We start from the raw sequence: 26,590 nt of genomic DNA, 5'->3' as shown, positions 1-26,590 counted from the left end.
ATTAATTTCCAGGATATTCTTTTTCTGCTCTTCCCTTCTGATTTTCAAAATCTTGAGTTTAACTGTCTTGTCCAGTACAAGTCAATGCAGGAGTTCATACGGCTCTGAGCTCATCCCTGCCAATTGCTTCCTTGCTTTAGCTAACTCAGGCAATGCTGGTCACAGGTAAATTGACTTTTAGCTGCTGTAATAACAATACATTCGTTACTTAGCACTAAAAAATTTTCCCAAGCCCTCTTAGAATGCAGCTGTTGTATTAGAAATGTAATTGTATCGTTTCAGCCTTACAGCTTGCTGAAAGCAAATGAAATTTCAAAATAATTCTTCTCTGAGGTTGTTTTGAACTTCAGATCTGGGGCTGCAATGCTCAGTAGTCCTGGAGCCATGCACAGTCATTTAGCTGGTGGGTGCAGGAAGGAGGGAGGTGAAATGAAGCTTTCTGACAGGTTATAATTTCTGTCCAAACTATGGTCCAGAAGGGGAATGTGAATGTTAGTCTTCCTGCAAAATCTTGCCGTTAGCTTTACATCCTGGTGTTTGGGTTTCCTATTTTAGTTTATCATTCGTCACCCAGCTATGCTTCTCATTTTTGTTTAGTTGAGAATGGTTTTACTGTTTCATTTCTTGGATCCCAACTGCTACTGCTTTTTAAAAAAAGTATGGATTGGCACAGGAATTATGTTCTCCATAATCCCAATTGTCTGGATCATTTTATCTGTCATTCTTCACATCAAAATGTCACTTGTCCTCCCACTCTCAAGTCTTAAAAGCTATTAATTTGCCTCCCTCTTCATTGGCCTTGTCCTTTTCTCGTATTTGAAGCAACATGAACCAAAGGGGTTACTGAAGTCATAACTTCTAGTATATAGGTGTCTCTGTAAATTGTTTTTGTCTTAGTCACTTAGTCTTACGAATAAGCTTCCTCCATGAATAGTCCTGTAGGCACTGCTCCAACTCAATAATACTGCAGTCTCCATGTGGATTTGAGCTATTCCTAACAGTAGGCTGGAAGTTAAGGAAGAAAAGCATAATATTGTTGATAGTGACAAAATAATGATTCTTTTCCTTTTCATTTGGGATAAGACATGCAAAAGCATGTGTCCCTCCATTTAAATTCTTCTCGTGATTCAGTTCAGCTCTTCCCCTGTAACCCTCTTCATAAACCAGAGTTGCCTCTCCACAGCCACTGCTCTACATCCTCACTGATGCTGGTGAAGCTCATGTTTCCGTATAGATACTTCTAGGAGACAGAATATATGATTATTAGGATCGTTTTACTATTATATTTTCACTTCAGAGGCCGTAGCCTGAGATTCCATTAGATTTCTTCTCTTGCTGCCGATACGCCCCAGCAGAAGAGACGATGCTCTCAGAGCGTTCAACGTTTTTCTAGCAAGAGTACATTCAAAGAATGGCCAGAGCCCATTCAGTTTTTATTGACAGAGCCATAACTGTACGTTTACATGATGATTACCCATAATATGCCTATTTCTAACCAAAGTTCTCAGCTCAAAAAGAGTCTATTCAACAAACAGTTTGAATATGGTAAACCTATATATCAGAAAATATTGATTAGCTAAATTTTACTGATGCGAGATTTATGCTTAAAATAGAGCTTCTTTTCTAGGATAAACATGTTGCAGTTTGTAGTGGCTAACAATTCTCAGTCTGCTACCACTAGCCTCGCTTTCTGTGCACCTGTCTTCTAAATAATAAATGGAAAGATGCAGTTTGCAACAAATTTCATGTGGGACATAAAAATGTAGACCAGATTAGGAGCTGCTAAGCAGCAGTCCCATCAACTTGTCTGGAACATAAAGTCACAAAGATTATAATTGCAGATTTCATTGTGGTATACAAACTGCTAAATGTGCCATAATTGGATGAAGTCATAACAAATTTATTAGCATGCAAAACTTAGTCAACATATTTTGTTTGCGTTATGTTTTGTATAGTGAGGCAACACATATTGCTTTCACAGTCTCTCCACATTCCCCTCTCCTACTCTAAATACTAATAACAACATGAAGAACAATGATGATGATGATGATAGTAATAATATTAATAATAATAATAATAAATTATACTTCCTCAGCTTCATGTCATAGAGGAAATAACAAAGCCTTTTCATTTTGTAGGCAAGTTATGAAAAGTGTTAGTGGAAACCTACCCAAAAAAAAAGGACCTGGGATGATTTACTGATTTTAGGTGAAGAGTTATAAAGCTGCAGGTGGACAAATTGCCATTCTGCATGTCAGGACTGCAGTTCCAGCCTCTCCTAAGCTTTGTACAGAGCTCTGATTTCTGTTCAGTGTCAGTGAGCATTTGTGCTACACAGCTTATTTGTTCCAGTTGCACTGGGCTGCTATTTTATTTGTTAGCTACTATCTAGCCACTTCTGTAGCTATTGAAATGTTCCAAAACACAGAGGGGTCCAGGCTGGGTCAAATGAAGTGAAATCATTGAGTTTAATGGCAGGGAAATCTAGACCAGGGAAAAAGTCTTACAGTTTTTAGCATACACACAAACAGTTCATTTTCTGCAAATTACAGTTAAGTCCTTCTCAAACTCGGGACTTGACAAAGGTTTAAGTTAGAAATTAGATTCGAAACTTCTCCTCATGGCCCCAGCAGAAATGGGAGGGATAGAAGTTTTAGTGGTCTTGAAGCCACAATATGTGATATTCACTGGTCTTAGAAGTTTTAGCAGAAGGCAACTTTCAAACTAAAAAAGTGACCTTGTAGAAACAAGCTTTTTTCAGGTTCACACAAGTGTCTTTCTACCAACAGAAGTTCACACATTGCAACCAAATAAAATACTTCATCTTTTGATTGGCATTTGTCTGGCACCTCTTGGTTTCCACTTCCCAGGACAGTGTTTGATTGGTATCTGATCTTGTCTTGTATTTATTCTGTAGGGAAATAGGGTAAGAATAGTCAGGACAGAGTTCAGTGATGTATACCAACTGGTAGCATTAGTTACCTTTCTTAGCCTTGATTCTTATTTCTGAAGGAGAAATGGAATCAGTTATTTTCCCATGTAAGGGACCAATAAGTAAGAACCGATAATAGGATAGATGCACATGGACTGATCTTTGAGCATGTGTTGATTTTCCTACACCTTGGCCAGGCTCAGTGCATGCAGAAGACAACTGACGACAATCAGAAATCTCCAAAGCATGAGTATAATCGAGAGGGAGCGAACTACCCAGCTCTTAAGATGACTCTTACAGTTCAGTCACTGCTTTGGGGAAGGCTTTGTCCTGTCAGCAGGACAGTTTGGGGCTTTGCATGGAAACAGCTTCCTGCATATGTACATCCCTTGCTGTGGCTAACATGTATTGGATAGATGGAGATGGCTAGGAGCCATACGTTGTCAAACGCTTTGCGATGGTTTAAGTTTGGTCCCAGGATAGATACCTGTTTTTGTAACAGGCAGAGCTGTGAAACATGGACTGCAATAGATTTATGCTCGTTATTAGAAGTTTTGCTCTTCTTTTCCTGTCACAAATTATTGCACTGTATTCCTGGTGCATCTGGCAGCGAGATAACATTGCAGTAAGAGGTGAAGTGACTCCTATAATTTATACATCGCTGCCAAGTGCCCTATTTAATGGACTTCATGGAATTTGTTGTGCAAGGAGCTGAAACAAAGAAAAATAAAATTACCGTTAGTTCATAGGGCTACTGTGTTCATTATGGCTCGAGACATAAAGGGAATATTTGTGCCTCAGTCCAATTATCCTGTAGTTCCTATATGCGTTTCCAGTACTAGACAGATTGCTGGGCTGCCTTGAATCAGCCTTTTTAAATGCTGAGCCGAAATACATGTAGACATGCCTGTATGAGCTACTACAGAGTGAAAATTATGCTTTAGTTACAAACTTTCCAAATGTTAGCACTTACCATGTCTATACATGAAGGAACTGAGGGGCTTCAGATAAACATGAATTTTCCGATAACTGAAGTTAAATTGGTTGTGAGGTTATTAATTTCTTTATAAATCATAAAGCCCCCCCCCAAAGCAACAGAAAGCAAGTGTTGCATTTTTCCAAATTATTTTATTGTGAACTGAACTGCTGTCTTGTCAATAGACTGAGCTCTTAGTATCTGTCACTGCAAATTACAATTGAGGCATTTCTCATTTGAATTTGATCAAAAGAATTTTTTATAAATTATCTAAGAAAATGAGGTTAAAAATTATAATCGATCTATTGTACCAACACTGATCTCTACTCTTTGCCTGCCACACCATTGAGACATGGGAATATTGAGTAGAATTGCCGTTTTCCAGCCAGTCCTAAGGATTTGCCTACATTCCAGTGTTGGGAGCAGCTAAAAACAATAGCATATGCTGAAAGGAAGGATTTTCTTTCACTCTAACTAATCAGTTTTCAGTAGTTTAGAGAGTTCTGAATCCTCACATGCATTGTGTGTAAGTTTGGTGGTAGTGGTGGTGTTCACACTCTTATACATCCTTCCTTTGTGTAACCTCAACAGGTACAGGGGATTTGTGACCTACATTAGATTATTTTAAGGTTTATGTTCTAAGCGCACTTTTGAACAAAATGCAGGTATTTTTAGCTAAACATGCCTTTTAAATGTGAAAAATCAAGTAGATACTCCTTGCTGAACATACATGTTTCAAAGAGAGGTTTAATAGAGAGAGGAAAACACAGGCTAATGCTTTCTAGCGTGTGTTAATTGCAGTTATAGTGATATGAACACATCAGAAGGCAGAACATGGACGGAAGCTGGGGAGTTGGCTTTTTTTCCTCAGCGTAGTAGTTTTCTATCAATGTAATATGATTGGCTCACTATACTTTAAGACTGGTAAGCAATATTGACATCAGGTTGCTATAAATCACACAAAGCTCTCTGTTAACTTGCACAAGACATTCTCCACTGGTGCGTAAACAATGAAAGGATTTCCTTGTGTGCGAACTTTGAGAGTGCATTCGTATTCCACTCGTATTCTTACTCCACTCATATTCTTACTAAAGTTGAACATTCTCACTTCTATAATGCATGTAAGGATGGCAAACATTCATGATGTAAATATTAGGGTTATTATGATAGCACCTAAAGTTCTACTTCATGCTTCAGGCGCAGGCAGACAACATGAAAAGAGGGTGCTTGTTCAGAGAAATTTATTAAGTGATTATTAGTACTGCTGTTACATGTTTGGTGGTCGGGGATTGGACACCTCCACAGCATAGACAAAACCAGATGGTAATGTTTCTAGTAGTTTGAAGAAATGTAGTCATTTTATAAACAATAATTCAAGAAAAATGGGCACATTACTCAATGCTCCGGAAGAGGTGGCCCAATGAAAGAAGGCTGTTGTTTTTTCTTTCCTTTAAAGATGTAAAACACTGCTTGTGACTCAGTTCTGAAGGTATTCACAGGCAAAGCTGAGCACATGATCCTGCTGCAATACCAGGACTGGGATATGAATGCAGTGAAGCAAACCAGGCACTCCACATCACTCATTCGCAAAGGCATATGGACCATGTGTGTCGACCCCACTGATTTTGGTGCAACTCCCTAGATTTTTCAGTGCTTGTCTGGATCATGGACAATAAAACATCCATGAATATTGTGTCCTTTTCTTCAGGTGTAGAAGTGATGTGTTAGTCACTCAGAAGCAAGTGTACAATCCCTGCATGAGACAATGTAAGTTGGAGGCAGCAAATGGAGAGCAGGTTAGAGGTGAGAATCGCAGTTCTATGGGCAGGGTTGGAGGAGAACAGAAGTCTACTCTCATGGAGCACACGCTGAAGTGGAGAAATATGGCCTTGTTTCATTGCTGAGGTTATTTTGGGAAAATTATCTGTCTCGCAGTCCATTTGATACTCATTTTCTCGTTTTCTCCCTCCCTCCCAACAATTACCTGCATGTGCTCTTGAGGGCTTATCTTCCTAAATTTTCCTAGAAAAATTTGCAGGAAACACTGTGGCTAGCATGTCAGCAGTTGCTTGACCTCTTTTTTTTGCTACTCCTGGATAAAGAACCTACCTTACAAACCATTCTAGCATTAATCAGAAAGCGAGATATGTCCAGAATAACTCCAAAAATAAACGAAATAAATCTAACAAAGTAAAAAAATACTGAATAAGGTATTACATAGACCTTAGAAAATTAATTGACTGCTAATGCAGTGGCCTTGTCAGACAAACACACACATAAAAAAAAGGGCTCTATGACTGTGCTCTGTTACACAAATCAGTTGTGATATTCAAGATTGATAGTCAAGGTTTTCAATAATATAACTAATTAACTCCCAGTTTCTGTGCATGTATCCCTAATATATTAAAATAGGTTCTAGACAGTTCTAAATCTTTTGTGATTCTTAGTTGTCAGCCACAGAAATAAAAATGTGTGTGCTTTGAGAGCCTTCACTATGAGATGTTTCCACTATTTTCAAAAAAGGTATAGATCTTTTTAATGTAAAATCAAAGAATCACTTAATTGAAGAACAAGGTGTAAAATACCCTCTATATATGGGGGGGAGGGGGATTTTGAACTATCATGAAGGATTTTTTGTGTGTATTTTAATAGATAGACTATATTGTTCATTTAGATGCTAATAATCTTTCTTTCTTTTTTAAAATACCAAGTCAGATCTTATCCATTATGTGGCCCGTGTTTATCAAGCCCGTTGAAGTTTTCTGAACTGCAACAGGGAACAATCATTATTTTGTCTTCTAAAGTATGGTCTTTCCAATTTGGGATAGAAGCACAATACACAAGTGAAGTGTAAGAAAACCAACACTGACCTGTCCTGATCTGCATCTTGAGAAAGGAATTTGGGTTTCGGGTTATTTTGTAAACATTAGATTTACTGAAACCCATTAAATAAAGCCAAATAAAGATTATGTGGACTCTCAAAACATTTTCTGTGGGTGGATTTCACACACTGACATTGCTTGAAAAGTGCAGAAAATAAATAAATTAGTAATTGCAAAATAGAGGTTTTCAGAAACAGTTAAGTAATTTGCTGACTCGAGTGAGGCTTTTGTGTGATTAAATAAGGAATTTTGGAAAGGCAGAGGATTTGCTTGAGCAAGGGTGAAGTAAACAGCTGATTAAACCTGGAATAGGTTCCGTTAATTTTCATGACAATCTGCTTAAAAATGCTAAGTTAAAGTGTATGATCCCCAAAACTGATCTTTTGAATCAAGCTTACACTTAGAATCAAGACCGCACATAGATTGTTGACATAAGCAAATGAGTTGTTCTAGTTTGTTTGAAATTTAATGATGTGCTCCTGCTGCCTTGATTAATGGAAGCCCATTGTGTTCCTTGAGCTACACTTCATCTGGTTTAATCGGCTACATCTAGTGCATATATTTTCTTACACACTGTATTGTAGACACTAGCAATGCTGAAACTACTTCTTGTCAGTTAGTAATGTATATGCATTGAATTTGCCTCTTTTTGTGGAAGAAAATCTCTTCCTCGGGACTGTTTATCATCCTTGTTTTTATGGACATGGTAGTGGAAGAAAGACAATATTCTGCAAAGATATAAAAAGGTTTATAGCCAAAGTACTGGCCTGAATTAACATCGTATCGCTCAACTTCTGCGCCAAGGCTTTCTCTCAGATAGAATTTGAACAATGCCGTGTTAAATCAGGTCCTTAAAATTTTATAAGAAATTTGCTTTACCTCAGCTGCTATTTGGAGGAAGAACTAGATCGAAAGATGGGAGTCTGAGGCAGCCACCCCTAGCAAACAGAGAAAATGGAGTTTTGCTAAGGAGGGGGAAGCTGGCTGCACTGCATGCGGGACACGGGGCAGGGGCCAGTGCTTTGCCTCTCTCAGTTAAATGACACGGAGCACTGTCTATTCCAACCCTCCTTTGCAGCTCACTTTTTCTGCATTCAAACGGGAATTACAGATGTGCAAGCAAACCATCGTGCTCCTAGCTAACCATTTGCAATACCTGATAAATTCAATTAATATGGTGTTCCAGAGTAGTTGGTGTATGCCAGCTGCAGTTTACCAACCAATTACCATGTTAACAGGCTGCTGGCAGTGAACAGGGTAGCCTACCCTGCTGCCAGACAGAGGAGATAAGGGCAAATGGTAAACTTTTTTCTGGTGTTTTCTAGCAACCAGTACAGTGCGAATATTCATTATCTCTTGCATACCTGGTAGTAGGACCGTTGCTGCTAATTTTCAGCTACTTGCTAACACCTAATTTAAACCTCTGCGGAAACATCGGGGTTTTTTAGTGTGTGACTAGTCATTAGTCTCTGCAGAGCATATTAACTTACAAAACCCATTGATTTGGTATGCTCTATCAATTGGCATTGTGCTATCAACCAATGATTTGTGCCTGCAAAGAGGCAAGTGAATGCTGACAAGTTTCTCCAAGGATGTGGCTTATAAATGGAAACAGGGAGAATTCAAGGCAAGAGTAACCTGTAATGAGGATGCATGTACCTGAAATAGCGTAAACTTAGACTATCTCCTTCTAACTATATAAAGACCTGAAAGAAACCTTGTTCTGCTCTGTTGACATGCTATTCTGGCCCATAGTTTTCAAAACCAGCACTTCTCCTGAGGTTAAGAGCTGTGGTTTAGATTTGAGATTTCAACAATTGAAATGTAAGCTGGCTTAAGCAGTAGATTCTGATCTACATACAGCACATATTGTGAACATACCCTTTAAAAAGTTACAGAAAAGGAATAAATGAAAGGAAAGATGAAAGCAGTGAGAACTTGAGAATCATATTTCAAAATAAGACAAAGCTTTAACGATATCTCAATCTTTTCCTTGTGCTAACATCAGAGACACCAGTATTGTTTTATAGAGTATGATGAGAGAAGCAAAGAAAAACAAGGTGATCTTACTCATTTTAATAATTTTATCATGAGGAAAAGAACATTAATTACATCAAGTGTGATTTTTGTCAATCCTGAAGTCCATTTATCTTTCTCTTCCTACCTCCAGAGAAGCATATAAGGTCTTGGCAGTAATATGATTCAGGCTGAACAAGCAAGATATATATCTGCAAGTTGTATCCGAGCCTTTGTTTAGCAGGTGTGGTTTGGTATTCGTAGTGGTCACATTTCCAGTGTGTGCATGTGTATTCTGAATGTCTTGAAAGCCTTGCCCCTTCTTTTCCCAGGCACATTATCAACTTTGTCAGTAGTGGATCTGACTTGATGACAGCGTTTAGAGCAAATTAAATGCAGTGTGCTTTCAGCTCCAACATTCAAGCTATATGTATAGTGTTTGTGGCACAGACATTTATCTCTTCATGTAGCAGCTGAAGGAAGACAGTCAGGGCATCACCCACAGTTGCAAAGACGAATGTGAGTGTCTGCACCTCCAGCTCATGTCATAAGAAAGAGTCATTCCTTGCTCTACTGGCCAAGCCATCAGATTCCTCACTCTTTACAACTACGTTTTGGTGTTCACTTGAAGAACACCTTTGGTATTCCTAGATTGGGTGCTTTGGGTTTTGCTTTTGTTTTGATTTGGTTTGGTTTTTTTCCCACTTTTTTAAATGAGATGATAATGATAAAAATAGCAAGCAATGAAACCTTGGTCCAGCGAAGCTCAATGGTAAAGCTTTCGCTAAGTTCAGTGGAACTCAAATGTCACTGTTGCTAACACTGTAAGTTTTTGGTACAACGAAGCCGATCTTACAGTTAGCTGCCACCAAAAATTTATGTTTCCAATGCCCCTGCCCTTTCCTTGCAATAACACTGATGTTCATCTGACTCTTTAGGGAGCTAGAGCTGCAGGCAACTAACTAAGCAAAAGATACTGGATTAGCTGTCTGAACTGGTTCCCCACAATTACAGCAGCTTAGCTGTAGCTTAAAAACATACTATTGGTAGTGTAATATTTGTGTTTTGTCTTCCTTATGTTATCTTATTCGCAAAAGCGTTTTTTTCCCATTTAGGAATATTTTTTTCCCATTTAGGAATACTTCAATTCAAAATCTAGACCACCCACTGACTGCTGATCAGTCAAAATTTCTGAAGCAAAGTAACAAATTACCAAGGATTTCCCAGCACACACACACAAAACCAGGATAAATTACTCCATGTGGGAAAGAAAGAAGCAGTGGTGCAAAGATGGATGACAAATGTAGAAGTGGGGAGAGGTAGTACTGACAACTGAACTGGTAAAAGGAGAAAGGATCCATACTGGGAGGGCAGGAATATTAAAAGAGGTGCAATACAACTGAAATTGTTAGAATATACTAATAAAGAGACTAAGAGCACGGGGATGAAGACTGCTAAAAACATTAAGTGATGTATTGGTTTACGTTTTCCATTTTGACTAAAATTAAATTTAGTTTTGTGGAAAATATTTTCACAAATGCTTCATATTAAACTGTGTGAAATATTCCCCTCAGCTCTGCAGAGCATATTAACTTACAAAACCCATTGATTTGGTATGCTCTGTCAATTGGCATTGTGCTATCAACCAAACTATCTCCCGTTAGACTTATGTTGACATTTAAAGATGATTTAGACAACAAGCCTCCTACCTCTCAACCACAGGAAAAAAAACGTTACTTGCAAAACCTGTGGTCCTAAGGAGTTGGTAAGATTTGTAAATGATTTGAAGTCATTCATAGATTTCATAGATTTCTAGGTTGGAAAAGACCTTAGAGATCATCGAGTCCAACCATAAGTCAGTATATGTCAAATCATTGTGCTTGGAAACAAGCACTATATTCTGTGCAGAGACAATGTTTAGCTTCTTAGCGAAACAACCTTTTTAGCCGTGGATGGTGTTTCGCTGCTAGGCTATTTTTATGACTAGTTAAGTTAGTTAACGTCACTTCAGAGGTATTTTAATGCATTATAGCTTTCCTTCTGAGAACCTTCGAGATTTTAATTTATAGGAATGTCGTGGTTTAGGCCGATGCAGCAAATAAACTCCACACAGCTGCTCGCTCACTCCTTCCCCAGTGAAGTGGAGAGGAGAAAAATATAATAAAAGGAGTGAGGGTTGAGACAAGGACAGAGAGGGAGCACCCACCAACCATGGTCCTGTGCAAAACAGACTCACCTTGGGAATAAAGCAATTCATTTTATTAACAGTTACTTAAAAGAATAAAGAGAAACAAAACCAGTTACTTGAGAGGATAAAAAGAATCAAAGCTAAATCTTAAAAAAAGCACTTCCCCCCCCGCCTTTCCTTTTCTTCCCAGCTCTACCTCCTCCCCCAGCGGCGCAGGGGGACAGGGAATGGGGGAGTGCAGGTCAGTTCATCCCATGTTGTTGCTGCTGCTCCTTTTCTTAAAGGAGGAAGAGTCCTTACATTCTTTTTGCCTTGCTCCAGTGGATCCCCTACTCACAAGGAAAAATCCACAGGCTTCTCCAGAGTGAGTCCTACCCGCAGGATGCAATCCTTCCCCATCGGATTGCTCCAGTGCGGGCTTTACCAGTCTCAGATTCTTAGGGAGTTGTTGCCACTCGCGCCGGCGTGGGTCATCACACGGACTTTAGATGCCTCTCTACCTTGTCGTGCGTCCCATTCTCCATGACCTCTCTCAGGGTCAGGCATCTCTTCTCCAATGTGAACTTCTCCACGGGCTGCGAGTGGGTCTCTGCTCCACCGAGTCTGTCCTGGCTGCAGGGGTCCGCCTGCCATCTCGCCACCGGTTCCAGGGGAAACTCAGCTCTGGCACACCTTGTCCAGCTCCATCTGCACTGACCTTGTGTCTGTGTGACTGTTTCTCTCAGATCTCAGTCCTCTCTGGGTGAACTCGGCCCAGTGGGCACACCAGCAGTGGGGCGCTCCCTGAGTTCCCCTGGCGGCTCCGCCACCGCCATCCTCAGCATGTGGTGCCGGCCCAGCACGGGCAGCCCCCAGCTGGGAGCCGAGGAGCGGCTCCCAGCTGGGGGCTGCCTCCCTCCCTTCTCTCCTTGCTCCCGGGCAAAGCACCTTTTCCGGTTCCTTTGTCCCAACTTAAATAGGGCAATTTGCAGGGGCACCAATTGCCTCAACCCCGAGGGGGATGGGAGTCTGATCTGGTGGCCCGAACCGGGTCTGACCCGGTTCCAAAACCAGGGAAGTCACAGGGAGCAAATCCTCTCTCCTGCCAGCAGAACCCCTTTACATCAACCCATCACAAGGAAGTAAAGAACCTGGCTTTGCACACCAAAGAGTAGAACGAATACCTTAATAATTTTCTCTTAAACACATTTGAAAGTAGGTTACTGTCTTGTTCCTTCAAACTCAGTAAGCGTCTGACAGATTTCTTAGAACAAATGCAATGGCAGGAGTTTGAGATGGCAAATGTGGCTACTCTGCTCATAAGCACCACACCTCTCCACCACATCACCATGTGTTGTGTGTGCAGGTCTCATCTTCTGTTCTCTTTGAATCATGATGCCATATGATCTAGGAGTGTAGAGCCTGTGTTCAGTAATGCAGCTGTTTTTGTGGTGCCTCTCTCATGTGGATTAGATCATGACTTTGGATATAGACTGTTCCAAGTCTGATGGAAGTTTGTCACTGAGCTCTAGCAGCCACATGTGGAACCACCTCATACTCCTTCCCTCCCATGGCAGCTCAGTCATTGATAGACTTCCCCTGAGCAGGCAGTTCTTGCCTCCCCTTGAGAGCCACTTGAAGCTGGATAGAAAGGGATCAGGCTGAAATACCCCTGTATTCAGACCAAGGTGGGTTTGGGCTTGGCTTGGGCTTAGTCTCTCGCACAAGTTTACAGCAGAAGGCTCCTCATCCTTGTTTTGCAACTGGGCTGCATCTATCCCACTGGTGCAGCGGAGGAAGCACTGAGATTTGTTTTGCAGACGCATTAGTTGTAATGAGACGTTGAAATTCCAGTTCACCAGAATCCAACAATGCTACAGAAAGTCGACCACAAACAGGTCTACAATGATAGCACGCAGAGTGAAAATTAATATGTGTCCTGTAAATAATTGCCTTCATGCCTCATTGCAAATGCAGTAGTTAAACATTCTTGTCTTGTGAGTAATTTCCTATTCACAGTTTGTGGGAAGGCATAAATGTAAAGAAAACAGGTTTTTGTTAGGTTTTTTGTTTTGTTTTTAAGTCTGCTAATTTCAATTCACAAACACCATGGGAGCCTGCAATTCCAATTTTCTTTTCACAGTATTAATGAATACTGGGCACTGAAAATAGTCAGATTTTTCCCTTTAAATTTTAAACCACTTAGAAATACAGTCAAGAATAATAGCTTCCTAATCCATTATTACACAATGTAAAACTGTGCTCAATTGCTATTATTTCATGCAAAGTTTGTCATAAGTGGTAGAAGAGGCTTTTAAAAATCATTCTTTTCTAAGCTGGTCTTTGAGGCAATCCAAAAAGGCTGGTCACATGCTGTTGAGAGGAAGACTTGTGCATCAGAGAAGTTGTTTTAAGAAGGGATCATTGCACCACAAGATGACTTTTACTTTCTCTCACTGTTAGGGCATGGTCTGAGCACAATCACAGTCTTTATGTTTTTCTCTTGTTCCTGAGCAAAGCATCCTCAGCTTACTATAGATTGTTTCAGGATTTGGGGAGAATGAGTTTTTATTCTTAAAAATTGGAGTCGTTTTAATGACATTTGATGTTGATTCACCTATAAGGTATTTAACTTCTCATTTATAATAAGAAACTTTATCCAGGATGAAGTTAATGTCTTTTTGATGCTGCAGACACTACCAGAGACTGTGACTGAGTAGCAGACAAGGTTGCCCGTAGACATATCTCTGCTACTGCACCAGGAGCCGATGACTCTGTCTGGATCAGCTGCAAAGATGCTGGGGAGAAAACTGCAGCCTGTGATTCTCAAAGAGTTGGAAAGCAAAGAGCAAGTTTTCTATAATCTTATATTCTTCACTTGCTCTCTGTTGAGATCATCTGTTGTCCCTTGCCATAGTTCCTGTGTTGCGGTGAAAAAAATCCCTGATAAATTCCCCTTGGGTACCTCAGTCTTAGTCAAATAACGGTCCTGCTTAAATAGAAGGCAGCTGGTTCAGCAATGTTGTGGGTGGGGATTTGTTTATTTACATAGATTTCAGAAGAATTGTAGGCTGGCCTTTTCTCAGAGGCCTTTTCCTCTGTCTCAGAAGAGGACGCTTGCTTTAGCATGTGCTCCATCAGCCTTTCCTACCTAAAATGCTCACAGACAAAGCCATGTGCTTTGTAAAATTTTCCTCGTATTTCCTCTTTTTTATCTCGAGAGGCCCTGCTAGGTCAAAAGCATATTTTAATATAAACGGAAGAAAGATAGCAAGAAGTCATTTCCTTTGCTGAACTGCTCCTTTTACAGAAGTCCACACAAATGTAACAACAGATGCTTTGAAAATGTTGTAAGTTTAAATAACATTAATGTAGTGGTTGAATATTCCTCAGACAGATGGGATAAATGAGATAATTGTGAAAACATTCTTAAAAATAAAAGGATGCCATCAGGTGAAAGGCAGAAGTTTAGGTAGCGTTGAAAAACATTCCTTACATGTTTTTTCAGGTTGCAATGTTAAAAGATTGTTTTCCTCTGAGCAAGCTGTTAAATGTCATTTAGTAGACATTAATTGTAAAGTTAGTTGACGGCATTTGGCCCAAATGTCTGTGTTTTAAAGAGAAAGAGCAGCTGTTAGTCCATCAGGTATTGACAGAGTTTATTCAGTTGCTTCTATTATTTCTCAGACAGAAATTAATTTCCTGAAATCACGTACGGTTAAGATAAGACGTCTCATTTTCATTCACTATGGAAATACTCAGGAGTCTTTATTCTACAACAATTCATTGTCTCTTGTAAAATGATAAATGACACCCTATGTGTAAAAGGATTTCCATATTCTACAATAGCTACAATGAAGAAACAGGATCTAAAACAGTCACTGACTACTTTGTGACAGACCACATTTCTCAGGGTGGCATCTGCCCTCAAATGAGAAAAAATCTTAGAGCCTTCTGAAGCGAAACTTCAGATCTCTTGTATAGTCGTAGAAAATACCAATCGTACCAACTCGTAACAACCAAGAACCTTCAGAAGGAAAAAAAAAAAAGATTTTCAGCCAAATAAAATGTCACCTTCTTTAAAGCTATGTGGGATAACTGTCAGGAAGTGGTGTTTTAGCAGTAAGAACACAAATCACCAATAAATAAATAATGAGTAATACCAAGGTGGGGAGGGAACTTAGTTCTTTTTGAGGTTTGTGGCTTTATTGCTGTGATTTATTATTCATAGGCCAGTTGTGGATGTCTGTAGCTGGTGGCTCCTTTTAATTCTGGTTGTCCAAACTTGTTGAAATTTTTTGACCCGTGTTGATAGTTTGAGTGGCATTACCTTTAATGTAACATCCTCAAAATCATCATCTTCCTATTATGTCTTTATAGTGAAAAAAAAAAGTGACTATGGAGCATAGTGTGCTTTCATGCACCTTGACCAAGACACTTCTCCAATACACTTCAATAAAATGCTAGTTGTAGGCAAGGCCTGATAAAGCTGACATTATGAATATAATGTAAAACTAGTGTTTAATAATACTCTTAGTTAACATTTATATTTTGCTGACTGCATTTTTAGCCATGCATGATGATTTAAAATGTGGTTTCTATAAGCCAGCCTGGATGCTTAATGAGAGTGTTCTGAGCAGCTCGGTGGGAAACCCTGGTTCACTCTCTGCCCTTTTCTTGCTCCTGAGCTCAGCCAAGGCTGGCAGTGCTGAGGGTACACAGCCTCTCAGGAGTTTGGAAATGCTGGTATAATTAGAGGAATATTGTATAGACCCAGGTCACTTAATTTTGTCCATGACACTTGCTAAATTAAAGAAGAAGATCCATCTCGGCTATTGCCACTTAAAGCCATTCTGTACAAAGATCTGATTCTCCTCCTTCTGCAAAATGCAATAAAGAAAAGAGACCATGGGAGATGAATAAGCATTGTGTATGCTGTGAACATTTAACCTAGAAATTCCTCCTGGAATTAGGCTTTCATTCCACATGGCTGTGGAACTGAACAGGCCTGTGTCTGAAGGTATAGGGTCTGTTCAGTTCGTATCACAACTGAAAAGACCAGAGTCTGGCCTGAGAGGCGGGTTCGCAGCAGGCTGAGCCCTTACCCTGTGCAATTTGAGAGTTGAAGGAATGTCTGGTATTGGCATCAATGACAAAAAGATGGAATGGGAGAAGTTGAGTGGAAAGGTGCTCTGAAGTATAGTCATATTCAAGGAAGACTGTGGATTAGAAAAGAGAATGTAGGGTTGGATAGCTCTCTAAAAGTAATAAAAGCAAATATAGTGTAAAGGTAATATTAGAAGGGAAGGAGAAATTGAGAAGTTTGTTGAGAAAAGTCTGAAGGAGAGCTGAGGGTACCTTGTTTGTAGCCAACCTATTACCTGCTATCATTTATTATTAGGGGAATTTTTATTTTTTCCCCATTCTGTTTGGTGGTCTGTCTTATCATCACTGTCTTCTAAATGAGTACTGTAGTACAAAAGTGTTACTTTTTGTTCTTTACAGAAGGAAAGAAAGAGGCAGGGAGTGGGAGAGGGAGATCCTTTCTTCCCAGACATTCATGTTCTGGCATTTAAATTGCAGCACACCTGTTATTCCAGATTATTTAGGCATTCTTTGATTAATACCCCCATGGCAGGGGGTTTGGAACTAGATGATCTTTGAGGTCCCTTCCAACCCTAAGCATTCTATGATTCTGTAATAACACCACTTGGAAAAATTATACTTTTGAAGGCTAAAATGAGGTTTTCCTTGCTGTCCTTTTCCTTGTTCAAAAGCCTATTTACTTGTGCTGACATGAAAACATGAAAACGGAATGGGCAGCAAACCTAAATGTTTTCGGACCGGTGGAGTAGGGCACGTTGATAGGCAGCCCTGACCTAGTGAGTGCGATTAGAAAGATGCATGTTGGTAGCAGGTAGATGTGACTAACTCCTCATTGTGCAAACTCAATAATAACCTCTCCCTTGTTTTGTTATCTACCTACAGCAAATCCCACCAGGGCAGGAGGAGGAAGGGAGTACCCTGGCTCGTCCGAGGTGATCCGTGAATCCAGCAGCACAACAGGCATGGTAGTTGGGATCGTGGCAGCAGCGGCGCTGTGTATCCTCATTCTCCTGTATGCTATGTACAAGTACAGGAATCGAGACGAAGGATCGTATCACGTAGATGAGAGCCGAAACTACATCAGTAACTCAGCACAATCCAATGGGGCTGTGATCAAGGAAAAACAGCCCAACAGCGCTAAAAGTTCCAACAAAAACAAGAAAAATAAGGATAAGGAGTACTATGTCTGATCTCAACATCTAAAAGAACGCTTGTATAGAAATAGTCTTCATTTTATCTGAGACATAATACAAACTTATTTACTTTACTTTTTATGAAGCACATTCAAAAACAAACAAACAAAAAAGACAGGGAATGCAATCAGAAAGGAAAGACTGTTTTTAAAAACAAGCATTTCATGCTCTTGTTTTTCAGAAACAGGAGCTGATAAATTCCCTAACATCCACAGTGTTTTCATTTACTCTGCCTGTCTTTATGTTGCTGGAACATTTCTGAAAGACAATGATGACACCACGCATTCATAAAGCAAGGAGTATTACTACAACATCAAGGCACAATATGAAACAAAACAAATTAAAATAACAAAACAGGAAAAAAAAATAAAGAAAAAAGAAGCTACCTATGATTCTGGATTTAGCCAAAGTGCTAGCGCTTTCTTGAGAAGTAAGTTAGTCTTATTGTCAGAGAAGACTGTCATTATATATGGTGACTCAACAAGCAAACGTAAAGAGTTTGCCGTCTGGTGCAGTGAAGCAGTGATTGGAAACTTGCATTTGAAACAAAGTGCTGGCTTTTCTGAAGACTTACGTAGAAATACTTTCAAAAAGCCCCTTTCTGGTTGTGAGGAAAATAGTACGGAGGCCTTATTTTCAAAAACAAAAACAAAAATCTGGAATATAAGGCAAATTTCCACAAAAAAAAAAAAAGGAAAAAAAAAACAAACAAGAGGGCATAGATGCAATCATTGGGAAATTTTCATGCACGCTTAATATGTTATTACATATGTTTATATAAAAACACATCTATATGTGCTTTCTGGACTGTGATAAGTGATGTTTTATAGCCTGTTGTATAGAAAATGCAAATTATATCTGCTCTTCAGCCATTTTTGGTAAACTCAATGTTATAAGTGTTGCTAGGTATAGAGAGTTTTATGACATCTGGAGCAACAGACATACTTCAGTTTTTTTGCAGCCATTATAAATTGTCCCAGACTTCTTCCCCTTTTTTCTTTTTTTTTTTTTAATTTACAGTGTAGTGGTTATACTAAGGGGGATGTGTATGAATGTATATAAGAGTCAGCTAATTTTTTTCTTACCTGTACAGCCTCTATTCAGTTGCAATTAAGTTTTAGTAGTTTGTATGAAAGAAGTGGACTAGAAAGCAAAAATATATCTCTACTGTAATTCGTCTTCTTCCTCCTATCCCCATCTCTTGCTCCTGATATGCATCAATGAAGTTGATCAGAATGGCCGATTTTCCTAGAAATATACATTCATTAAATAGCTAAATATTTAGTGACTCAAACTGGCCTTTGGCTTCCAGTCAAAGCTTCACTATTGGAGAGCATGGTTTGCCTTACAGAAACCTTGTTCTTAAGAAATTAGGAGAATGATGAGTTTCTTGAGAATCTTAGGAAGTACCATATAGTGTTTATCTGGCATTCGGTTGTATGAACGACAGCTACTACTGCATTGGGTGGTAAAAGATCTGAAAAAGACCCATTTTAATTATATTATCCAGGCTGATTCTACTGCAGAATTTACCCCTTTCTCCAAAAAGGAAATAATCTCGAGGTGCACGATAGTATTTTTCAACAGTGGGCATTTTGACATATGAAAAAATATTTTTAGCTAAGTTGAATGTGTAGTATTGCAAGACATTATAACCAGACAAATATAAGTTCATCATGTTTTAAAGTAACACGTAGCTTTTCTTGCATATATAAAACATTAATGCATTTTAGTTAAACATATTAAATATAACGCTGTAATTTACAAGTTAAGGATTTTTTTTCCTAGTGTTATTTCATTAGGTTCACAGCAATAAATCATAGTGTAACATTTTATTTACACAGAAGTTCAAAGGGAATACTTTAGACAGAAAGAGGGTAGTTCGATAGAAATCAACCAAATCATTGGAAGGCCTCCTGGGAGGGATATAGATGTTCACACTTTACAGGCAGGAAGGAGGAATTTGAAATTAGCTTGAAACAGCAGGCACAAAACATTTTGTTGCGTGTAGCTGATGAAGAAGGCTGGAAACTGGTACAGCTGTCTATCTGGGAGTCGGAGCACTTTAAAAATACATGTAGCTGACAGGAAAACACCTCTCTTGAAGGATGCCAACCACATCAAGATGTGTCATGTTGCTTTTGTAAAACAATTTTTTATTTTCATTAACATTTATGCAAAAGTGAGAACAGGTTCACAACATCCAGTTCATTTCTTAGATTGTTGTTTACCTGTGGCATTCATAATTTCTCCCACCTTTACAAGACAGCTGTACTCAGGGAACGGCAAGGTCAGGTGTACCGGAGGTCATTGCTGGAAGCAAGAGACTTCAGCTAGAAGGGGAAAGAAGCTGAAAGCCAGGTGGTGTTCAGATTTGAGGGCTTAAGGATATGTGGAAGAACAGGAATAATCTGACGACAGGAGATGGGACATGATGGAATACGGTTTCGGTGAGATGAAATGGTCTTTTCTGCTTAGTATTGATTGCATTAATGAAATAGCATGGTCAGGTCAACTTCCAAGCAGTTTGGTAGATTAATCTTTAACTAAATCCATACATCAAGGAGAAAAAGATCTGCTACTACTATAATAAGCAAACGTGATTTTAACACTGTTTCTGAAGGTTCTCCTTTTTCCTCTTTAATTTCATAATTTAACAAAAAACAAATATGGATGTATCAGAAGTGCCAGCAAGTGGATTTAAAATTCCTTTTTGTTTAAAAACAGCAGCAACAACAAACAAACAAACAGACATATGCCAACTACCTAACACAAAAATTGGATCCTTTCTCTATAATAACCTAATTTGTTTGACTGAGATGGCTTCATTTCTATGACTGTATTGTGTTGCCTTTTTTAACGAAACACTAAATAACGTGTGAAACTTTCAACCCTAAGACATCGAAGAGAGGCCCAATGCCCCTAACCTTATAGTGCTTTCTGTGATAGATATTTACGATTTTTTTATTTGTTGCAAGGCCAATTTATTCATTATTGGAAATGCTAAGCAAGTGGAATTTACTGTTTTGTTAATAAAAATGTTTCTTAATACAAATCCCGGCTTGTTTCTTCTCTTTCCCTTGGTTGTGGAGTATCTGTTCATCTTAAAGCAGTGAAAAAAAGTGGTAAATTGTTATGAAGTTACAGGCATTCATGTCACGAAAAAGTGACCTCGGAACTCTTTGTACACTTAAGTGAAAATCTTCTGCAACACTTGTGTTCAACCGATCCATCCAGAAAAGCATGAATTACATTAATGCGCTGTTTAGTTTTGCATAGAATTACTTTATTTGAAATTTTCTAGATTTTTTTTTTTTAAATCAGGAAATTAAAACTTGATCTCCCCACCCTGCCCCCATGAATGAAAAAAGAATGCCCTTCCTTTTCCATTGCTTTATTTTTCTTGTGGAAAGAAGATGGTGGAAGGTAAGGTAACAGGATGAAAAGTTAAAACTGAAAATATTTTCTCTTGTCTAGAAGATGGTTTAAAAATTAGTGGAAAAATAAACCTATTTCAGGTCCTTAAAAACATTCCAAGATAATAAATACAGAATTTCAGCCAGAGCTAATCTGTTGCGTAAGTACTTTCCTATTTAGCATGGCATTTAAATTCATGGCTAACTTCAAGCAAACTTCTAATCCTATTGATTTAAGCAAGTGTCTAAAGTTTCCTAAATGTATTGCTGAGTGGGGATGGAGTTAAGCTTTTGGATCTAAACTCCAAATAGAATTTAAGTATGTATCTTCTTTAATCACATCAGTAGCTTCTTTGACTTCAGTGGGATTTATTCATCTGCTTAATTAGGTATAGACTGTAGTATTTTAGATAATTTAAGTTTGGGAATATCTGAAGAAAATAGCCCCTATCTTCCATTGGTATAAAAGAGTTTATAGTTAAACTTATATTCTAAACTGTTTTATACTGGGATTAGTAATTTAGTGTGTGTGCGTGTGTGTGTTTTACTGAACATTCCGTTTAGGAAAATGCTTTATATACATTTAAAGGCGCTATAACAATAGTGAGATTTGTTCTACTACAAAAACCTCACATTTAATTATATATACACTTTTTAATTATACACTGTATTTGTTCATTTTTTCTTACATCTATACTGTAGTCTCCCTTTCACCAAAATCCTAATGGCCTCTCATTACCTGCATCATCCATCATCAGCTGACTGCTTTAAGTGGTGACCTCCATAATCAATCATCACTGTGGCCAAGTACCTAAAAAAAACTTTACAAGACGAGGAAAAAAGAGAAAAAACTAAACAAACCCTCCAAACTCAACTTAGAACAATAGAGCACACATGTAGGCTGTAAATGACAACTGTGTTAACTCCTCTAACATGACTTCTTTATAGTTCAACAAAACAGTTTTAAATTGGGTATCTAGGTATGATTTTCATACTGATTATAGAAATTCACTTCTAAGTTCAGTAGAGTCCTGTTTAGAGGTGCTTGGAAGCATTGTGCTGGGGTAAGCCAGATTTGTCAGTACAATTTTATTTGGAATGAAGGCTATTTGCTTTATTTTAAAGCCCCTGCTTTGTTAAAGGCTGTATTTCAGCATTAAAATGTTTCTGGAGCTCATGGGAGTGGGGAGAAAGAGAAATCCACACTGTATTCATGAAGGGAGGTGATTCTGCCCCTTTGCTCTTGTTAGACCCCACCTGCAGTACTGCATTCAGCTCTGGGGCCCCCAGCATAAGAAGGACATGGAGCTGTTGGAACGGGTCCAGAGGAGGGCCACGAAGATGATCCGAGGGCTGGAGCACCTCTGCTATGAAGACAGGCTGAGAGAGTTGGGGCTGTTCAGCCTGGAGAAGAGAAGGCTCCAGGGAGATCTTAAAGCAGCCTTCCACTACTTAAAGGGGGCCTACAGGAAAGCTGGAGAGGGACTTTTTACAAGGATGTGTAGTGATTAGACAAGGGGCAATGGCTTTAAACTGAAAGAGGGGAGATTTCCGTTAAACAGAAGGAAGAGATTTTTCACTCAGAGGGTGGTGAGGCACTGGAACAGGTTGCCCAGAGAAGTTGTGGATGCCCCATCCCTGGAGGTGTTCAAGGCCAGGTTGGATGAGGCTTTGAGCAACCTAGTGTAGTGGAAGGTATCCCTGCCCATGGCTGGTGGGTTGGAACTGGATGATCTTTAAGATCCCTTCCAACCCTAACCATTCTATGATTCTACGATTTAAATCAATTTATGAATTGCTGAATGCTTGGAGATGATAAAATTGCTTGCCTGCTAGCATCTCATTTGTCTGGATGGTTTATTCCTCCTTTGGTTGGTCATTGCTCTCCTTGAAACCAGAAGCATCCCCTGTAGGTTAAGCTTTGAGCTAGAAATTCCAGAAAAGAAAAAGAAGTCACTGATATGAGTATGCTCATTTTTGTGAGGTGCGAGGCCAGAAGTCAGCCAGCCTTTACTTGCTTACTTTGGAGGCTTCTTCTTACTCAAGTTCTTTGACAGAATTGAGCCATCAACTCTGACCTCTGGAAAAGGAAGTATGGCCCCTCACCTTTCTCAGTTACTCACTACCGTACAAGTATCTTCATTTGCTGTTCAGAACAAGCAGATTTTCATATCACACTGCTCCTCCTGTGGGGTTGTATTGTGATAGACTTTGGGTTTTTTTAAAGAAAAAGCATGGTGACATAAGTGGTAGAGTTATTTCAAAGAGCGTGGGATTCTCAGTGAGTAAATTGCCTTTAAGGACAGTAATTTCATGCTGGCATACACTTGAGAGGTTTAAAAGTCCAGGCCAGTAATCCTCAACAACATCCTTTCGGTAAACAATGAAGACATTAGCTCGTTTGTCAGCGAGCTCAGGAACCGACAACACAGCTATCAAAATGTAAAGGCGTCGGTCCGCTTGCAGCAAATAACACAGGAAAACGGAATTTGGGCAGCCAAAAATAACCGCTGGCGCATTGACCGGGCTCTTACGAGCGAGTCCAATTACAAGCCAGCAAGCGTTTACCAGATGATAAATAGCAAAATACTCCTATTAGCCATAGTTTGGGATGCAGCAGGCAGACAAAACACAGGCACGGCCAGTGCAGCCGCGGTGGATTGTCGCGCCTGGGAGCGCGGTTGCCGTTATGGCGCACTCCAGTCCGGGGGACCGGGCAGGTTTTGCACCTACTGCTGCTGCACGCCAGCAGGTCGGCTGTTTCCAGATAAACCTTCCTTTTCCCTTTGAAGTTAAAATACAAATAAAGTGGCTCCCAAAACACATTGTGATGGCCCCAGGGTGCAGCAGACACCGGCGCTCGGCAGCGACTTTGCACTCTCTGCGTACGGTGATGGCGGCCGAGGGCAGGGCGCTGGGAGAAGCGCAGGAAGACACGCTATGCACAGAGACGGGCTCAGCTTGTGCTCCAGAGAAGTACAGGGAGGGCCAGGACACAAGGACGGGCTTACAGTCACTTCTGCTGTCCCACAAAGAGCTGCCCGTACTTTCATAGAATCGTAGAATCATAGAATGGCATAGGCTGGAAGGGACCTCAGAGATCATCTAATCCAACCTCCCTGTCATGGGCAGGGATGCCTTTCAGCACCCTGAGTTTGTATTCTGACAAAATGGCGGCTCAGCGTGTGGCGGGACCCGGTGGTCCCACATTGATTTTCAGTCCCACAGAAAGCAGGAAACAATAGGCAGTGTCCAGCCAGCATGTGGGTATGTGGGGGCCCTCCGGCTGATGCTCGAGACAGGGATGGGTTTTTTTGAGCTCCTACAGCTGCGACAGGCTGAGGCCCTTGGAGCCATTACCCCAACGAGCACAGCTTCGAGAGCCAGTGCACTCCCCTGCGGATGGGCAGCTGTGAGGAGGGAAGATGGAAGGGCCAAGCCCCCTGGCCCTGGGTGAGCCAAGAAACGGATGGAAACGTGGCTGCGAGGGTCTCACAGCCAGGACTGGGCAGGGAACTTGCCACAAGGCTCATGGCTTGGTGAAGCCCAGGTTTTCCTTAGTTGCCAAATCCCTCAAAGGAAAAAAAAAATGTTTCTTCAAAAAGGTTGTGGCATAAAGAGTTTAGGAATTTACTCAGGAGTTAGTTGAGTGTTTCTTTAGAGCTTTACCTGCCCATGCTTCACGCCGGAGGAGAAGCTCAGGCCACTGTGCCTGGGGAAGGAGGCTGGGCAGCAAAAGCCACCCAGGCAGCTGCACCCCACAGGCACATACGGGTATCTCTGATTCTCTGGGACACCAGATTTCGAAGGTTTGGACCAGAAAATTGACTGAGGACAAGACCCAGCAACACCTCTGTTAACCACAGGGAGAGGGACAGGCTTCAGCACAAGGAGATGTAAAAACCTTATGGGAGAAAATAATAACACAAACAGACTCCCAGCACCTGTAGGAAATCCCACCCCACTTGCCACGGTCTGCTACTCCGCTTTTCATGCTCACAAGTGGGTTTTATTTCTTGCTGATTGCACGTTCCAGTAAAGTTGCTTGTTACACCTGCCTGTCAGTCCCACCTGGCAGAAGGGCTCGCTGTAGTTACCAGACCCTTCCCATCATACAAAGATTTTCCTTCAGATTTGGGCATTGCTGGCAACCAATACAAAGCAAGGAGGCACATCAGGGTCAGAACCACTTCCTCTCTGGCCCTCTGGGTTCTTGCTGACTTCTGTTTGATTTACAGGGGAGATCTAAGGCACAAGGCAAGAACATACTCCAGTGTCAGAATGAGGAGAGAAGAAAAGAAAAAAAAAAAAAAGACAAGCAGGCTTTGTCTTATACTGTCCAGCAAATCCCAGTACAGGACAAAGAAGAATTTTAGGTAATTAATTTATTTAAATCTTGGTTTGTTGATGGATGGGGCTTGGGAAGAGCAAGTTTATTCTCAGCTTTCCTGAAGGCTAAGTTTGTTTGGGAGCTCATTTATACCTGTCTGCAGGCTCTTTTTAGGGAAGACTTTCAAAATGCTGATAGCATGAGTATAACAGTCATTGCCTAGATGAGTTTCTCATCTATTTTAATGGATTTTTCTAAGATTGCAGGATTTAACTCCAAGTTAAGGCTATATCTGCACCAGAAAGTATGATTCAATAAGAGTAAATTTACAGGGCAAAGCAGCTGGTGCTGAGGACCATCTTGTATTTCAAGATTTTCTTTGAACCAGTTGTAGTCCTGTCCCAGGACTGGGTGCCAATTAGTGTCTAGGTGGCATTAGATGTGTTCATGTAGCTCATATTATTTAATCTGGAAAGTGTCCAGTTTCTTCATGCAGAGTGCTCTGTGAAGTTAATTGAAATGTAATAAGTGGGAACAGCTGGAGTTGCTTCAGAACCATACTCCTGATCTTAAATTAAACTTTCCTGTTGAAACACCCTTTGTGCATTGCTATATGCCAATGTGCTTGTAATGATTTGGTATAATAAAACTAGGGTATTTTTAATATGAAGTACCCAGTCCCAAAAGAAAGTTCCTGCTACACATTAAGGTCTTCCTGATATCTTTACAGGACTCAGTGTCTTTGCAATTCTGACCCTCATCTTCCTTTTTAACCACCACCCTTGTTTCCTAACATACCCTCTACTCTCTTCTTTAAACCTAAAGAAATAATTCTTTGAAAGACTTGTTTCTTTTGAATAGACTGAGACAAATCTGGAAGTATTTTTACATAGGGACTGTATGAGGAATCCCTGTTACCAACGCTGACATCACCAACAGTGCAATCGCTAACTTGTAGAAATATGCTATAAGCAAAGTAGGTGCTGCTAGAGCTCTAGATGCAGTAGGTGAACCAGAAGAAATGGCCAGGGCAAAGCTGGGTTTGGCCACCACTTGAAGAGGCAGAATGAGACTGAACAACCCCAGTGTTGTGAATGAAATGATTTAACATTGTTAATTCAAGATTTATTAATGATATGAGGTAAATCTAAGGTGGAATTTAGGCAATGCTTAATGATTAACCAATTTAAAGAATAACAAGATGATTCAGTAGGATGTGCTATAATTAAAACAGCAACTTAATTACACATTCAAAAATGACAAGAGTCACACTAACTTGCTAAAAGGTATCCTAAATCAAAATATATGTATGTACATATGTAGAAAACATAAATCATGCAGACAGGTAGAAATATTTGGATCCAGTGGAATATAGGCACCCACACTCGTGAAGGCAAACGTGTATATTCAAACACGTACATAGGTAGAGAGGTGGATGGAAGAGGCGAGCCTATAGGTAAAACTTCCCTCTTGACTTGAGTAAATGCTCACAATGCATCAGCATTCCTCAGTGGGCAAGCAGGATGACTTCCCTCAGCCTCCTGTCAGCTTTGTCAGCAGACGGTCCGCAGA

At 40.0% G+C, this 26,590-nt stretch overlaps 1 protein-coding gene across 23 annotated transcripts in view; it reads left to right on the top strand.

Annotated features, from left to right (window-relative positions):
• The window catches only part of NRXN1 (neurexin 1), a 763,795-nt gene extending 746,526 nt beyond the window's left edge, over nt 1-17,269 (top strand). For all 23 annotated transcript variants that reach the window (XM_086630300.1, XM_086630295.1, XM_086630283.1 and 20 more), the window contains one exon: nt 16,962-17,269. In XM_086630300.1, the coding sequence (XP_086486426.1) occupies nt 16,962-17,269 (308 nt within the window). The remainder of the gene's footprint in view (nt 1-16,961) is intronic.
• The last annotated feature ends 9,321 nt before the right edge of the window (nt 17,270-26,590 follow it).

The sequence above is a fragment of the Tauraco erythrolophus genome, chromosome 2, assembly GCF_009769465.1.
Source record: "Tauraco erythrolophus isolate bTauEry1 chromosome 2, bTauEry1.pri, whole genome shotgun sequence".
NCBI classification, from domain to species: domain Eukaryota; kingdom Metazoa; phylum Chordata; class Aves; order Musophagiformes; family Musophagidae; genus Tauraco; species Tauraco erythrolophus.
Note: the sequence above shows the minus strand (reverse complement) of the source record. Positions and strands in the feature narration are given on the sequence as shown.